This window comes from Cervus canadensis, chromosome 28 (genome assembly GCF_019320065.1).
Source record: "Cervus canadensis isolate Bull #8, Minnesota chromosome 28, ASM1932006v1, whole genome shotgun sequence".
Lineage (NCBI taxonomy): Eukaryota > Metazoa > Chordata > Mammalia > Artiodactyla > Cervidae > Cervus > Cervus canadensis.
The window spans coordinates 51,256,936-51,274,295 of NC_057413.1; the positions used below are offsets into that span (position 1 = coordinate 51,256,936).

Genomic DNA, 17,360 nt, shown 5'->3' on the forward strand with positions numbered 1-17,360 from the left:
AATGAATACCATTTATGGTCCACCACTCCCTCCCACCATCTGTGACATGTTCTCAAAGGCCCTGAACATTTGTGTAAAGCAGTTTCCGTCGATGATTTTCCCAGGAAATCAGAAAAAAATGTGACAGGGAAATATAGCAGACATGGATTTACTCACCGAATGATAAACAATAGACTCTAAACTCAAACTCAGTGTAGCTTGGGAAGAATAAATTGCGATAATCACGAAGCACAAAGTGGTTCTCCTTGGGGACTTCATGTCTTCAAGTTTGAGTTGCCTTGCCTGAAATGGAAATAAGATGGTTTAGAGACAGAGTGGTGTGTTTATCAAACTTAGAAAAGGACTAGGAAATGCTGTCTCAAAAGTCACCCTGCAAATGGGCATTTTCAGTGGAGGGGAGAAAGGAAAGAGCTTAAAGGCATCAACTGTAGAAAACTAGAGTGTCCACTCCAGACCCTGGGGTGATGAAAGGATAATGTCAGGAAAGATGGTGGCTGGGGAAGACCAGGAATGGTACCTGCAAACGGGACAAAAGTAGCAGATCTTTAGGTAACTTTCCTAGAGACAGAGAGAAGGAGAGAGAAGAGGAAAGAGAAAGGAGAAAGAGGAAAGACTACTCAGTATGAAATACTTTTAACCTTATGGTTCAGTACACATGAACAAAAGGATTCAGAGAACAGTAGTTTCCTTAGCTACATGCAACATACTATGATGTTTTCAATTCTGTTTCTATTCTCTTACCCTATGTCTTCTTTTAAGCCTGGCAACAATCTATTAAACTGACTTTTGTGTGTGTGTTTCATCGCTAAGTCCTGTCTGACTCTTCTGCAACTCCATGGTCTAAAGCCCGCCATGCTTCTCTGTCCATGGGATTTCCCAGGCAAGAATACTGGAATGGGTTGCCATTCCCTTCTCCAGGGGATATTCTTGACCCTGGGATCGAACTCACATCTCCTGTATTGCAGGTGGATTCTTTACTACTGAGTCACCAGGAAGGCCCCTAAATTGACTTAAAGACCCATGTTAATGGGCTACGGCCTATTAGTATGAAAAATTCTGGAACTGGCCACAAAAATACAAGGTATATTTTAGAGATTTTTAGGGTATATAACATAGAATATTAATAGATAATATATCATACATTGACTCTTGATTGTTATCTCTTTACAACGCTGGTAATAAAAACAAAGGTTTTTCAGATGACCAGATTAATCACGGTTGCATTTGAAAAGTAGAGAATCACATGAAATAATCCCAGATCCTATGGGTCTAGGGACCAGGACAAACTACTTTTCTTTCCTTAGTGACTTTTTAAAACCCATATTTTTGTGAAAAGAATACTTGACAAAGGGACAGGAGATAGGAACCAAACTAATTGCATCTGGGGCTTCCCTGGTGGCTCAGGGGTAAAGAATCCAGCTGCCAAGTGCAGGAGACACGGGTTTGATCCCTGGTCCAGGAAGATCGCGCATGGCACAGAGCAACTAAGCCTGTGGACAACTATTGAGCTGGTGCTCTAGAGCCTGGAAGTCACAACTACTGAGCCCACGAACCGCAACTACCGAAGCCCATGCTCTGCAACAAGAGAAGCCACACAATGAGAAGTCAGTACGCTGCGACTAAAGAGTAGCCCCACTCACCACAACTAGAGAAAAGCCCATACAGCAGTGAAGCCCAGCAGAGCCATAAATAAATAAACAAAATTATAGAAAAAAAAAAACTAATCTAGTTGTATCCTTGAATAAGTCACTTGTCTTCTCTGAATCCAGTTTATCCGTCTATGAAATGGGGATACTTAGACCTCCTCTAATTCCCTCACAGACTTTTCTGAGGCTCAAATGTGATTAAAAGCCATGCAGAGCTTCAGGGATGCCAGCTGCAGTGGAACCACCCTGACAGTGGAATCCAGAGGGCAGGCATTGGTCCATCAGGAAGGGCAGGCACTGGTCCAGGCATTGCCAGGAGCATCAGAGGACTTGGCCAGGATGGCACGCAGAGAGACAGCCAAGACTCCCACGCCAGCAAGGCTCGTGTTTCAAGCACCAGTTGTTGGCTGCCTCCTTTTCCTCTTCCCCAGTGGGAAAGAAGGAAGCGTAAGGCCCTGGAAAACTGACCCAATTTGCAGATCTGGCAATGAAATACATTTTTTAAATTCTGCAACTCAATGGCTTTTGGAAAATGCTTCGCAATTTAGGTTACAGGAATAGATATTTAAGGCCAGATGCATCTACCATAGGGAAAACAGAGCAACTCATTCTTTGTTGAAAAGCAGTAGGCTTTGGTGGGTATGGAGCAGGCTGATTTAGCCTGGGAGTAACGACTGCCTGGGGGATGAATCAGGTATTTCAGAGGCAATTTAATCTTTTTAGGGATCCACTTTCTGCCTGTACTAACTGGTTCCATTTTGAAGCAGTTAATCAGAAGAGAAAAGTTAGTAGCTGAATAGTTAATGAGTCTCCCTTAATACTTGAGAGCCAGGAAGGGACTCAGGTATTAAAGGGATTTGAGTTGACTGAACATCTTTTCATCACTTTGTAATATTGGCCTTGGTCAGCTAGCAAGGATTACCTTGGTCATGATAATGACCAAATGGTCACACTCCCCCACCAATGGTCATGTCTGGTCCTTTTGTATAATAACCACTGGCCAATGCTTTCTGTTGTCCCCAACTTCCCCCACCCTCCTTGGACATAGTTCTTGATTAAATTGACATCTTTTTCTCTGTTGACCTATTTTGTAGCCACAGAATCACAATTCAACAGAAATACAGTTATAGAAAGAACCACACTGTGGGGAAGGGGGTATTCTCTGGATGCAGAAAAAAAGATAACAGCTACATAGAGTCATCAGTTACATAAGGGTAAAGGTAAGGTCATCCACTTAAAGGAAGAAAGCCATTGTTTTGAGAGAGAGGTAATATTAAAAATATTTGACAACCAGTAAGGCATGAGCCTGACTCATATGAACAAGCATACCAGCTGAAACTCAGTCCCGCTTTCAGGGTTCCTGCTATGTTTGGGAGGAGTTCTGAGGATGAACTTTTCTCACCTACATCAATAATGTCTCAGTAACCCTGCAGCTCTTTTTATCAGTGAGGAAGCTAGTGGAGGCTGTTTAACTTGGCTAACGGGGGAAAAAATTCCCAATCCATACAACAAAAAGCCCAGAGTAGAATTCTACTATCAAGGTGACGTATCTTGAGTAGGGTTCCCTCTTTTTTTGTAAATCCCCAAGACGTTCCTCTTTATTCCAAATTCCTAGAATAAATGTGCTCAGTCACTCAGTCACATCCGACTCTTCGAGACACCATGGACTAAAGCCCACCAGGCTCCGCTGTCCATGGGATTTTCCAGGCAAGAATACTCGAGTGGGTTAGTATTTCCTTCTCCAGCGTAAATGGCAGACAACAACTAAAAAACTCAGGGACAAGCAGAGACAGAAAAAGAGAATTATCTTATGTCATTCCCAATTTCTTTATCCTTTGAAATTATAAGTGCTGAACACTGTCTACTAAAACTAACCAACCCATATAAGCCTGCTGTGTCTTAGAAAAAGCTGAGAGATATGACCTCATGCTCAGCAGTAGCCTTGTGATGGATGAGCAACTTCCTGGTTCCTCAGACTCTATTTTCCTGTCTGTGAAGTTAGAAGATAGGGGGAGGGAAAACAAGCACCCTGACATCATATGCCGGGAAGAAGTGGCGGTGATTCTCAGCATTACTGCTCTTGGAGGACAAAGGTCTAGATTATTTGAAGCAGTCTTAAACCACATTCTCTCTCAGAGGGATTATGCACCAGGAACATTCATTGTGAAACTGACCTGAAACACATCAGGGAACTGTTCTCCCAAATCTTCTAAACAACCAGGGCTTCAAATGAACTGGTCTCAATCCCTTCATCAGCCCTGAGCAGCCCAATTTTGATTGAAGGGGAGAAGTCAAGGGGGTTGTACACCTTGCAAGTTAAGAGGACTGTTCATGAAATGGCCACATCTGTGAGGTCTGATGACCCAACGTCATCATCAAGTTGTGATTCCAAGCTTGGTATATAGAGGGTAATAGTGAGGCTAGCTCTGGAAATGATTTCCTAAGCTCTACACAGCTCTGCCCTCCTGTGCTCTCAGGTATCCTCAGCCCCTCTTCCCTGGGGACCCCAGCCTTAATCCTCTCCTTGGCTCCTCCTGGGGAGAAAGAAGGCAGGAGGTAAAAGAAAGCCCACATTTGATGACCCTCTGCCCAGGTGCCTCCCCCTTCCTCCAGTTCAGGTCTCTGCTCCTGGCTCGGGTCCAAGCACAACTCCTCCCCTTAACATCACCCTGGGTAGCACCACCCTGGAAGGAAGCTCCCCGGAGTATTTGAGCATCATCTGCTTAAATGGCTCTTATCCCTGGCTGTGCATCAGAATAAGCACCTGGGGAATTTCTTTGTTTCCTCTCATCATTTGTTTGTTGTTTTAACATCATGCTAGATCAACTGAATTAGCATTTCTGGTGGGGGCAGGAGTGAGGGGGTGGCTGTATCCGCCCCAGCTGTTTCTGATGCAGAGGGAGGTTTGAGGTCTGCAGGTCCATGCTTTCAGCATCCCATTGCCCTAGCCACACTCCTGGCACTTTCTACCACAAGCCTATAGTCCTCTCTCCACTAAAGAAGCTACATCGAAATAGAATCTTAGTGGGGATGCAATGATGGATGAACGAATGGATTCATATAGACTCAGAAGTGATCTACCCAACAGTTTTTGATGCAATTCAGCAGCCAAGGCTGTTATCTGAGGTTGTGTCATATATCTCCCATAGTATCAAATGTGGTGCACAGTTACAACACAACAGAGAACATTCCATAGGCCTAAAATCGTGCTAAGCATGCACGAAGTGAAATAAGTCATGGTTCTTGTCTCAAAAAAGCTCTCAATTTTATCAGGAAGGCATGAAACAGAGACTGAAAGAAAAATGTGAGCTTAAAAGATGCTATTTACTAAATGTCTGCTAGGTACCAAACACTGCCCTAAGTGTAATTATTAATATGTTCATTTGCTTAATTTGCCTCACAATAAGGCCTAGGAGGTAGGTATTTCTTCCTAACTCATGAATGAGAAAATGAAGGCTTTCAGAGAGGTTACCATACTTATTCAGGTTGCCCAGCTAGTAAATAACAGTAAGAATTGCCCCCATTTTGGCCTGTCTCCGGGGCTTCACTGGTGGCTCAGTCAGTAAAGAAACTGCCTGCAATGCAGGAGACCTGGCTTCAATTCCTGGATCAGGAAGATCCCCTGGGAATGGGAATGGCAACCCACTCTAGTATTCTTGCTTGGAGAATTCCATGGACAGATGAGCCTGGTGGGGAAAGTGAGCTGCAGTGTGAAGTAATAAGATGACTAGAAGAAGCTGGCCTGGGGGAGTTGGGTGGATTTTGGAGTGACCAGGGTCACTGACCAGACCCTGAAGGATTGGCAATGCTTAAACATGTGATAGGGGAAAGAAAAGAGAATTTCAGGCAAAGGAGAAGACCATAGTGGAGAGCCTTGTCCCTGTTTAAAGGGAACAAAGCATCCCAAAGGGTGATGTTTAGCTGTCCCCTGGGCCCTTCGTGGACGTTGCCAAGGGTAGCTTGTCCAACCACTGTGATGGAGGCTCGGTCACCATCCCCGAGAGCACATTGTTCTTCTGAACAGTCACCATCAACAAGGGAAGGCAGAGCTATTTTCTGCTCTGCCTTGGAAAAAAAATGAATGTAATAGCTTTAGGGCCCCAGTGATTCCCTCTTTCCTGTAATAGACTACAGTGGAAAGAACACCAGCTTTGATGCAAAACTGGCCTTGTTCTGATTCCAGCTTCACCACTTATTAATTGTGGGTGAGACACTTAACCCCGTAGAGGCTCCGTTTCCTGGTGTGAGTAATGGGGATCACAGTACTGGCCTTGCAGCATTGCTGTGGAGATTAGAGACTTTTGCCCATGAAGGTCGAAAAAGCCTGGTTATGGTTGAATTTGTTAAGGTCTGAGTTGTGCCCTCCAAAATTAATATGTTGAATTCCAGCCCCCAGCAGCTCAGAATGTGACCTCATTTGGAAACCGGGTCTTTAATGAGGTCATTAAGTTAAAATGAGGTCATATGGCTGGGGCCCTGATCCAATATGACCAGTGACCTTATAAGAACAGATACTATACTTGATCTTAATATAAGATCAAGATCAAAGGTGGAGAAGTGATGAACAGTGATCTTATAAGAAGAGGAGATTAAGACACAGACCCACACAGAGGGAGAACCACGTGAAGACACCAGAGGAAGGCAGCATCTCCAAGCCAAGGAGAGAGGCCTCTGAAAAAACCAACTCTGCTGACACCTTGATTTCTGACCTCCGAGCTCCAGAATTGTGAGAAAATAAATTTCTGTTGTCTGCAGGTCTTTATTATGGCACCCTGAGAAAACTAATACAGAATTCAATAAAAATGATACCTCTTTTTATTTTTTATCACCCAAAAAGTGTGAGTCTGGCCCTCTGGTCTGCTACCCAATATTTATTATTTATTCTGTGAGTGTTTTTATGAAAATAAAAAAAATGGATTATTGGTGTTTCTGGATACAGCATAAAACATACACAGTTAAAACTGAAAGACAAATTAGAATTAATCTTTATGCAGAGGTAGAGAAGAGACTTGTGGACACAGTGGGGGAAGGAAGGGGTGGGATGAATTGAGAGAGCAGCATTGACTAGATAGCTAGTGGGACGTGTGTATAACACAGGGAGCTCAGGCTGGTGCTCTGTGATGACCTAGAGGAGTGGGGTGGGGTGTTAGTAGAGGGGGGCTCAAGAAGGAGGGGATATGTGTATACATACAGCTGATTCACATTGTTGTATGGCAGAAACCAGCACAACATTGTAAAGTAATTATCCTCCAGTTAAAAATAAATTTAAAGAAAATGATTTGCTAAGAAAAAAAGAAAAAGAATTTGCCTTTAGTTCAAACACTAGCTCCTGCCCTCTACACACACACACACACACACACACACACACACGTCTAATTTTTTTAGATGACAAAACGAAGACCTGGCAAGGGCTGTGTGTCTCATAGGCAGCTGGGAGCTGAGTTAGGATGGAAGAGATTAATTAAGGATTTTTAAAATTCTGGATAATAATATTGTCCTATAGTGGACAATATAGGACAACTATATTGTCCTATAGTCAGACAAGTCACTTGTCGTATAATGGTGGAGAACAATTATCAGCAAAGATGATGATGGTAATGGTGATGATGGTGGTTACAGATCGCTGATATTAGATCTGTTTCAGGCATAGAGCTATTTCAGTATTCATAGTGCTATTACATCTGTTTCAGGCCTAATGCTATAAGTGGCATAGAAGCTCTCTTCAAGAATTATGTCATTTAACCCTCTCAATTAATCCTATAGTATCACTAAACTATCCTTAATTATTCCATATTCAAATATGGAAATGGAAGGTTAGAAGGTGAGTAACTCACCAAGGTCAAACAGCTGATACGTAGTAGTGACAAAATTATAAACTTGGCCATCTATTCCTTTGGGGAAAAGGTACCATTTGGGTTAGAGATCTTCTTGGGGGGGTTATCAACAAGAATAAATGAAAAGCTTTCTCTGTGTGAACCCTAGTCCAGGCAACTGAGTTCCAGCCTCACCTTGCTAGTGATTTGTTCATGATCTGGGGCAAATCACCTCACTTCTCCGCATCTCAATTTTCTTTTTGGCAAAGCCAGGGAGTTGATGGCCCTTGGTGATTTCAAAATTGAGGTGAAAGATGTGGACTCTGATGGTCCCATTGCTGTTCAAAGAGTCTAAAATTTCTCACAGTTATTTCAAATCCATTGTAGCCTCACTTAGGTTTCTAAGCCTAATCATAGCTATCTCTTGCATTTGTCTACTCCATCTCTGGTTGACTATGCTAGCTAGGTCTTCACTGCCCCACACAGGCATCACCGTGATGGCTTCCCTTCTTTCCTCTCTACCCTACCATCTTCATAGATACAAGACTGACCTTCTGCAAGCACTCTTCACACCTGTTACCTCTGTTCAGCTCTCCACTGCTTCCAGAACAAAGGCAATGGTCTTTGCTGATGCTGGAGGCCCTCCACGACCTGGTTCTTATTTTTCAGATCTGGCATATGTAATAGGCATCTATCACATTTTCACGACTGAAGCTGGTAACTTTTTCATCATTTAAAATAGTGCAAGACAAATCTTGAGCTAGGAGTAGTTTTACTTTTTAAAATTAAGACTATAGTCTGGGACTTCCCTGGCAGTCCAGTGGTTAAGACTCTGAGCTCCCAAAGCAGGGGACAGGGGTTTGATAATTGGCTGGGAAACTAAGATTTCACATGCCACATAGCATGTCCTAAAGATAAATAAATAAATAAAAATAAAACAACAGCAACAAAAAGACTATGAAAAAATAGAGGGGGGCAGAAAATGCAAGCAGATACTTAAATAAACATTAAAAGAAAAACACTATGGTCAAACCTTCACAGTTGATGTTTTATTCACCGACTCACCAGCCCCACAGGCAATAGTGAATAGAGAAGCAGGGACCTTTCCTTCAGATATGAACCTGAATTGAAAGTTTCTTTTTTAGCCTTTCTGAAACTTGGCTTACTCATTTGCAAAATGGATTGTTGATAATTAAATAATAAGTAAAATAAATAAATAAAATAATGCAAGAGATTTTTCATTGTTCATGCAGAGGTAAAAATATGAAAATTAATCTTTGAGACATAAGAGTAATTATTTGGTCAAACCACTTTTTACTGTTTGGCAAAACCAAAAGTAATCCTGTGATTTACTTGGTTTCTTAATCTCCATTTTTTTCCTGCCCCTTTGCCTCAACGTGATCACTGCATATTCAGTTCTAACCACCCTTCAGTGCTCAGGAAAATGACTACATCCTGGTTGGAGATTCTCTGCTTTGTTCAGCTATAAATGGGAGGTCAGGTACATAAAACACAAGAAATCTCATTAAAAAGTAGAAGAGAAAGAGCGGTAATTCTTCCCATATCTCTACTTCCTGGTTTCAGATCATGAACAGAAGGTGATGCTATATACGTGGCTTTCTTTTTAATAAAAGAAGAATTGAATTGTATGCTAAGACACTAACAAGGCAAGCTGTGCATCTTGACCTGCGTCTGACTAACTGAGCAGGTTATTGTATTTATTGAAAGAAGCCAAAGATATATCTTCCTATGTTTTGTTCCCTATATATATACACACATATATATATGCCTGAGTCATGTACTTCTGATCAAAATAGAGACTAGATGAGAGACTAAAAATAAATATGCATATATATTATTCTACTATTAGAGAATAATTCAAAGCAGAATTCCTCTTAATGCAGATGATGGATGGTAGGAGCAAATTTCAGGACTTTCATTGAACATTTGACTGAGATTATTATTTTTTATGGACTTCCCAGGTGGTGCTAGTGACAGAAAAAAAAAACTTGCCTGACAATGCAGGATACACAAGACACTTGGGTTTAATCCCTGGGTTGGAAAGATACCCTGGAGGAGGGCATGGCAATCCATTTCAGTATTCTTGCCTATAGAATCCCAGGGACATAGGAGCCTGGTAGGCTACAGTCAATGGGGTCGCAGAGTCAGACATGACTGAAGCACGCACACATTAGAGAATTAGCACGCACACATGGGCTTCCCAGGTGGCTCAGTTGGTAAAGAATCCACTTGCAGATGTAGGAGATGCAGGAGACACGAGTTTGATCCCTGGGTCAGGAAGATCCCCTGGAGAAGAAAATGGCAACCCACTCCAATGTTCTTGCCTGGAAAATCCCACAGACAGAGGAGTGTGGTGGGTTATAGTCCATGGGGTCGCGAAGAGTCGGACACGATTAGTGACTGAGCAAAGAGCATATTGTTCTTTGCTCAGGACGACAATAAAGACAGGATGGCATCAAAACCTCCCTCTTGGAGTGCAGAAGTGCAGATTAAAAACCCTCAAGGACTCTCTAACAGCCAGCCTTCACAAATCTGTGTTTTCAACAGCAAGAGGTGATGACTTGCCTTTGCTGACCTTATCTAATGAGATGAATCTCCCTTGCATATGCAGAACTATAAACCAAATATTTATTTAACACAAACACGAAACACAATACCAATAAAAGAACTGCCTTGAAAAAATTTTTTTTCCTGTTTCGTTTTCCTTTGCCTTAAAATAAGGTTCAGGAGAAGCATTGTGTCAGGGTAACTCAGTCCTATCAGATTACAGAGGAACATTTGTTTGTACACAATGGGGTCAAGTTTTCCAAAACACACTGCACATGTGTGCAGCATTGATAACCTTTCATCCTTCTTGTTGTAAATCACTGGAGGATTTTACAACAGGAGATTGCCATCTCCAAGAAACCTTTGAACAGGAGATTGCCATCTCCATGAAACCAGTAAGCTCCTAACTCTGTTCTTGTCTCAGCCATCTTGGTACTTCCATTTACCACGTGGAGGGGTTTTCCTAAGCCCTGGCAAGACAATGCCTGAGGTGTTTTTCAGCTGCCATGGAGGGTGGCCCTGGGGTTGGCTGTGAGACTCCGAGGGCTTGGGCGTGGGTCCAAGCCTTACAGTTCTGTGGTCTTACTCTTTATGAGGTAAGATCTGAAATAATACTGAGTCTTCCAATAGCAACAATAGTGGGCCAATCAGGGCAGTCTCTGGTCACTGCAAGAACAGAGGCCCTGGGCCCAAGGGCCCAAGACAAGCGACCGAGTGATGGAGGCAGAGACTGGAGGCGACACTCCAGACCCTCCAGCAGCCCCAGGGGAGCACTTATTTCTTTACCATGTGGTTTAAACTATTCCAACATTTTAGTAATTGACCAGACCCTCTTAGATCTTTGTATTCTCTCCCTTCCCACCTCCCAGTTCCTCCATCTCCCTGACATCAGGCATGGGGTCCTTGGCCAATGACTTCACTTCTCTTAAACTTCTATTTTCCTCCCTAGGCGTTTTGTTAGAATTTAAGAATAGTGGATGACAGGGAACTATATTCAATAACTTGTAATAACTTATAATGAAAAAGAATATGAAAAAGAATATATATATGTATAACTGAATCATTTTGCTCTACAACAAAAACTAACACAGCATTGTAAGTCAACTATACTTCAATAAAAATAATTATTTGCCTCTTTTGAAGAAAAGATGTGTGTGTGCTACTTAAAATGAAAAAAAATTACAGATTAAAATTTATGGATTAAATATTACATATTAATTAAATATTACAGATTAAAATCCCCTCCCCCCAATATAGCACGCTGGGAAGTCATGGCCATTCCAAGATTTTCTTCATCTGGATAGTCTGACTTTTGTCCTCATCTCATCATGAAAAGCATTTTCTAAAGTGTGATATTCTTCACTAATCCTCATCCTTCCTAGTTTCTTGTTGGTTTCTGACAACACTTAGCTGCTCTTCCTTTGTGCCTTTTTCTCCTTCACTTCACTTTGGAGGGTTCTCTTCACTGCAGCCTTTTCTCCTTTCCCTCCTCCTATGTTTCCGTCCTCCTCATCCTACACCATCTGAGTGTGGGCTTTCAAACCTCCCCTGGGTCCTTGGTTGATCTCTCTTGACACTCTTAGGAAGCTTGTCCATGTCTACAGCTTTAATTATCCATTTATATGAGAATTCCCCAAACTTTATTTCCATCTTAGTCACTTTTCTAAGTATTAGGAACATCTTCCCAAATGCACTATTTCCACCTGGGTCTAAATTCAGCTCATCCAGAACTAATGCGTCTCTTCTCTCCTAACCCATCTCTTTCCAGATTTACAAACTGCTGGCTTCTTTCTCCAGGTTCCCAAGCTCACAACTCCACGGGTATTCTGGGTCACAAGCCTTGAGGGCAGGAATGGGAGGAGCAATTCAGCCATTCGCTCAGTCTTGTGAATATCTCCAACGCCTGTGTTTTCTCCCTCGGCCGCCATATTGGTGTGGATGTTATCACCTCCTCAGAATCATTAGCACCAGAATGACTGCAGCAATCTCCTGAGCCTTCTTCTTTCCCTCCCTGTCCAATATCCAATACCACTTGCCGATTCACTTGCCTAGGACACTATTTGTTATATATTGCTACTATACCATCGTCAGATACTCTAAACATTCTCAAATGCTCAGAGGAAATCTGGGCTAATTCACCTGGCAAGCATGGTTACCACAACTGAATGTACACCCAGCTCTGATACAGTTTTCTTCTGTAACACTTGGAGACAGAACTGGCTGGCTGACCTACTCACAAGCATTTATTGTACCTTCTTTCGCAAAATGTGTCATAAATATTAACAGTAAGTATTGGTTGAAGAGATTGCTACCTCTTAACTTCTTCTCACACTATTCTTGGCAACCTGAAATGCCTCATTTCTCCCTTCTGAGATTTACTCACTATTTCAGGTCTTTTGTACTCCCTTAGTAGCAACAGTAATTGCTATCATTTATCAAACTTTAGCTATATGTTGGGCTTCCCTCATAGCTCAGTCGGTAAAGAATCTGCCTGCAATGCAGGAGACCTGGTTCAATTCCTGGGTCGGGTAGATCCCCTGGAGAAGGAAATGGCAATCCACTCCAGTATTCTTGCCTGGAAAATCCCATGGACAGAGGAGCCTGGTGGGCTACAGCCCATGGGGTCGCAAGAGTCAGACACGACTTAGTGACTAAACCCCCACCACCAGCTATACGCCGGGCATTAGACTAAGCGGTGTACCTGCATGTGCCAGGCTCATTTTAATCCCAAAGCTCTGCATTGTTAGAACTATCAGTATCTCCATTTTACCGACGAAGAAACTGAAACTTGGGTAAATTAAATCACAAACCCCAAGTCACACAGTAATAGCCAACTCTGTTGCTAAATCTGAAGTCTTACCCTTTCTTTGGAATACACTGCACTTCCCTTCCTGGCTACTTCTCTGGCCCTGGCAAGTGTATTTTTCTGTAGCTCTATTGTGGTTTCTGTAGCACAGCATAGTTATTAGACATATGGACTGGTCAGACTGCCTACTTGCCAGCTTTCTGTGTCTCGGGCAACTTAGTTAAAATTGTGTGTCCTTTTGTCTATAAATTAGGTATTATAATAGAACCTGAGGCATGGGATTATTGAAATAACTACATGACTTAACCACCTCTGTAAAGTACTGAACACAGTGCCTAGCACAAAATAAGTACTCAGTAAACATTACCTGTTATTATTAAAATCCCCAGGGCCAGTGCTTTGCCTCCTGTTATGAGTACAAACCGATTAAAGGAAAAGATTCTCTGTCTTTGTAATTCCACAGCTCTTTGCACATCTCTCAGTATAGATGCTTCTACTAAGCTGTGACTTTAAAGGTTTCACTTTTGTGATTATCTTCTAGGAAACAGGCAAGATTCCAGTTATTTTAACCATCATCCCCAGAATCAGGCAATGTGAGTTGAAATGCTGAGTCGTGTGAATTCTTAGCGTCCCCATAGTGAACACAGATACTTAACTCAACAAGCCTTCCTAAAGCACCTACTCTGGGTTGAAGCCCCCTGACGTGGGGGAAACTGAGCCTGAGAGGGCCCCACCTAGAGACAGAGATTACAACGATGAGCGATACTAATTTGGACTCTATGAGGAATGTTGGCAGGGAAGTTTTCTAGGGGCACATATTCTGATTTTAAAAAAAGCTCTGAAAAACAACAACAAAAACCCAACTCTGACTTATTTTCTATCCATCTGTATAGATCAATCCAGAAAGTGGCAGATCAGGCAAAAGATAACTAGTATTTCTTTTTCTGGGAATTGAGACACATGTTAAAGTGACATTGAATAAAAGGATGACCCCCTCCCACCCATAGTCATTTGGCAGCAGAAGAACACATCCTGTTTACCTAGAACATTTCATCAGATTCTGTAAACTCTGCAAGTAACAGGCAGCCAGTGACTCTGCATGGAAGCCAGTGGGGTTGTTTCAGTTGAAACTCAAAAGGTAGGGCCATGTCTGGGGAGCTGAAGTTGTCTCCTCATTCTCACCTGCAGATGTGGGCGGGGGGGGGGGGGGGGGCGGCGTTCCACTCATAAACAGCCTCAGCCAGGATCCTGAAACAGGATGCTCACCCCTGCTGGCACTTCTGGCCCCAACTTCTGGGCAACCTGAAGCAGTATTACTTCTGCTTCACTATTTAGACTTTGTCTCTTATGGTTTGGACTCAGTGGTTCTCAACCCTCGCTGCATAAAAGAATCACTTTGGAGATTCACAAACAAAACCAACCGAGCAAAACAGCATGAGATTTCCCTAGAGATTCTCACTCAGTTGTTCCAGGGAAGTGTCTGGGCACCGTTTTCTTTTGCTAAGTTGCTGAAGGTGATGCCAATAAACGGCAGGTGTTAGAATGTGCTCAAATCTGGACCAGGCAATAGCTGAATCTACCTACAGACTTCCAGCACAACTGGGAACCCGTGTTGCTCCAAAACTGATAGAATCTAGCCAATCACATTCATTCTCTACTCTACACTATTTTCACCCTCATGTCGTCAACCTCTTGGTTGGAAAGGCAGAGATCAGGGCTTCTTCTCATTCCAATGCCCCTCAAAGATTCATTGAGGGATGCTGAGCAAACAACAAAACCTCTGAGCCTCTCAGTTTTGTATTTCATAAAATGGGAACAAGCTACCTGCTTTACCTGTGATGAGTGAGTTGAAGGAGAAGGAGGTCTCTGTCAGGGGCTAGCACTATGCAGTAGGGTGAAATGATTCATCAAAATACCCAGAGAAAGAACCTACATGAGCAAATTTAACAAGATGGTCAAGAAAGCACCAGAGAATGTCCAAAATCAGGGCCAACTGGCCCTCTAGTTTGGAGGAGAGAAACCTTGGGAAGGGCAAGAAAATGCCTAATAGCAGTTGAAGAGTATTTTGTGATTATTCTTAGACCTGACATTGCTCATGTAACTTCATTGCGAATTCTCTTTCCGTGACCCATACTCATTTGTTCATAGTATTTTATTTCTTATTCACTTGTCTCGTAATAATGAACAGAAGGAAAAAATTAAAGGCCACCTTTTTGCAGAAAGCTAAAAGAAATAGAAAGTGAACCCACATGTTAAATACATCTATTATTCATTAAGAAAGGAAATCTCTCCCACTGTCCCCCCCATTTCCCTAGAGCCAACTACTTAATCTTGCTGGCTAGCTATCATTTATGTATCTATAAATCCATCCATCTATTCAGTTAATCTTCTTTTATTTTCCAGAACAGAATACCTTTGATGGACTTCAAGAGAGAAGTCCAAACTACTAGTTGAAAAATCTAGAATTTCATCCCTGGGAGGTTGGTACAAGTACTATGCATTGTCCAAGCCAAAACCAACGCATAAATAACAATGGTAAAAATGAAAAAAACTGTTTCAAGCTTTGCTAAATATTAAAATAACTGCTCACATTCCCCATGTATTATTTTTTCTTTACAGTGAGGGGAAGGTATTGTTAAAGACCAATACATGGATCTAAAAAAAAAAAAAAAAGACCAATACATGGATCTGACAATGAGAATTTCTTGTACTCCTAAGTGCCCTGACTTGCCTTAAGAGCTGGGAAAACAAAAAAATCAGTCACTTAACTGGTAAGATACGTGGCAAACAATTGATTGGATAACATGGGGGAGGGAAGGAAACTAATGCATATGGGGCGTGCGGGGTTTGAAAAACTGTGAGACTTATTCTGTTACAGTAAGAATATAACCATGCATTACATTCATCATTCAAAAATGAAAGTCCAGAAACATTAGCTCTTTACGAAGGGAAAAGCTGAGCTGCGGTGAAGTGGTATGACCCGGCTTTCTACAAAGTACGAGAAAACACAGTTGAAGCAAACCACACACCGTAGGGCAACTCCTCCTTTCTAGAACACTTGAGGCAAGCCTGCCTGCTCTTGATGCCAGTGCTTTATCTGCCCTCCTTCCCAGAGCTGACTTGCAAACCCCGCTTGATTCAGTAGTTGGGGGAGGAAGGCGGTAGCCTACATTTTACGTTTCCAGACTGCCTAGGACCAGAGGATATCTGCACACCTCCTGCTACACGCAGGGTAGTCTCCCTGGCTGCCTGGCATGGAAATTCACAGCAAGCAATTCACGAACGCTTTGGTCTCTATGATATTTTCTGGCTCAGGGATGGGAAAACTCATTAAAAAGAAAGAAAACGGAAAGCTCTTCTTATTACAGAGGAAATCCTAAAAGTACCCCCAGCTCACTGCCTGACACTCCATCTTCCTAAACACAGTCTTATCAACTTGACCAACAGCCGCACGCCCAATGCCCCTGGCCAGCCATGCTTTGTGCTCGCAACATACAAGTTACAGCCACAGAAAATAGAATTGTAACTGAAAAGTGCCTTAAAAGGAGCCTCAGAGTGACCTAGGTGCTCCTGAGGTCTTGCTACCAAGAGAGACAAACCCCAGTAGGAGAGATGCCCGTTACCTGCCCAGAACTGTCGTCCCCAGGCTGGCTCCGGCTCTGATCAGACGTCTAACAAACTTCCAGCTCTCTGCTACAAGGCCACTCGCCCCGCAGCCTCATGCTCGATGAAGGGAGAGCCAAGCTGGGCTCATGAGGAGGGCTCAGACAGGACTGGGAGCTCCGAGCCAAGCTCAGCCTCCTCTCTGACCGGTGCCTCCCTGCCGTGAGCCTCCCAGCCTCACACAGCCATCCCTGACGGCTCGCCGCTGTTTGAAAACAAGAAGTGATTTCCTGGTCCTCTTCCCCAGATGGTGTGTGCTATTTCCCTCACGCCCAAGGGAAGTCCTTCAGATCCTTCTTATCTGGAAACCTATTCACTGAGTAGCTAGACTTGTTTGGCCAAAGCCCCTAATCCTTGCTTTCCTTTCTTCAGAGAAAAAACTTCAAAAAACGAAACCAGAGAGTCCGCAGATGGGGTTGAGCTTATGGCCAGTGTAGGATGCCTGGTTTAAACCTTTGAAAGATGCCCACTAAATGAGATTGTGTTTTCAGAGTGGAAAGAAAATTAAAATGATCAGTGAGCATCATTTCTAGCAGTACCAAGAAATCAGAGATTTTAAAAGTCCTGAAAGTGGGAAGACCTAGTGAAATCATTTGGTCCTAGCCCTGGGTTTTAGGGAGGGCTGCCCTTCAAATACACCACATTCAGAGGTATGTAGTTCTTCCAGATTTTCCAGGGAAACTCTGTGAATATTTGTGCATCAAATTACAAATTCTGTAACATTTAACCTATTGTCTCAGTTAACACTAATGTCTAAAGATAAGGAGATACATGGAAAAAGGCAGGCTGCAGTTGATTTGTTGGGTTTAAAGATGAATTAGATGAAGCAATTATACTGTAGTAAAAAATAAAGATGAATTAGAG

At 42.7% G+C, this 17,360-nt stretch overlaps 1 protein-coding gene across 1 annotated transcript in view; it reads right to left on the reverse strand.

Annotated features, from left to right (window-relative positions):
* The window catches only part of ADGRF5 (adhesion G protein-coupled receptor F5), a 72,577-nt gene extending 55,706 nt beyond the window's left edge, over nt 1–16,871 (reverse strand). The window contains exons 1-2 of the mRNA XM_043449584.1: nt 16,457–16,871; nt 157–282 (exon numbers count right to left, since the gene is read on the reverse strand). Coding sequence (XP_043305519.1) covers nt 157–258 — 102 coding nt within the window. The 5' untranslated portion in view covers nt 259–282; nt 16,457–16,871. The remainder of the gene's footprint in view (nt 1–156; nt 283–16,456) is intronic.
* Nucleotides 16,872–17,360: the final 489 nt, after the last annotated feature.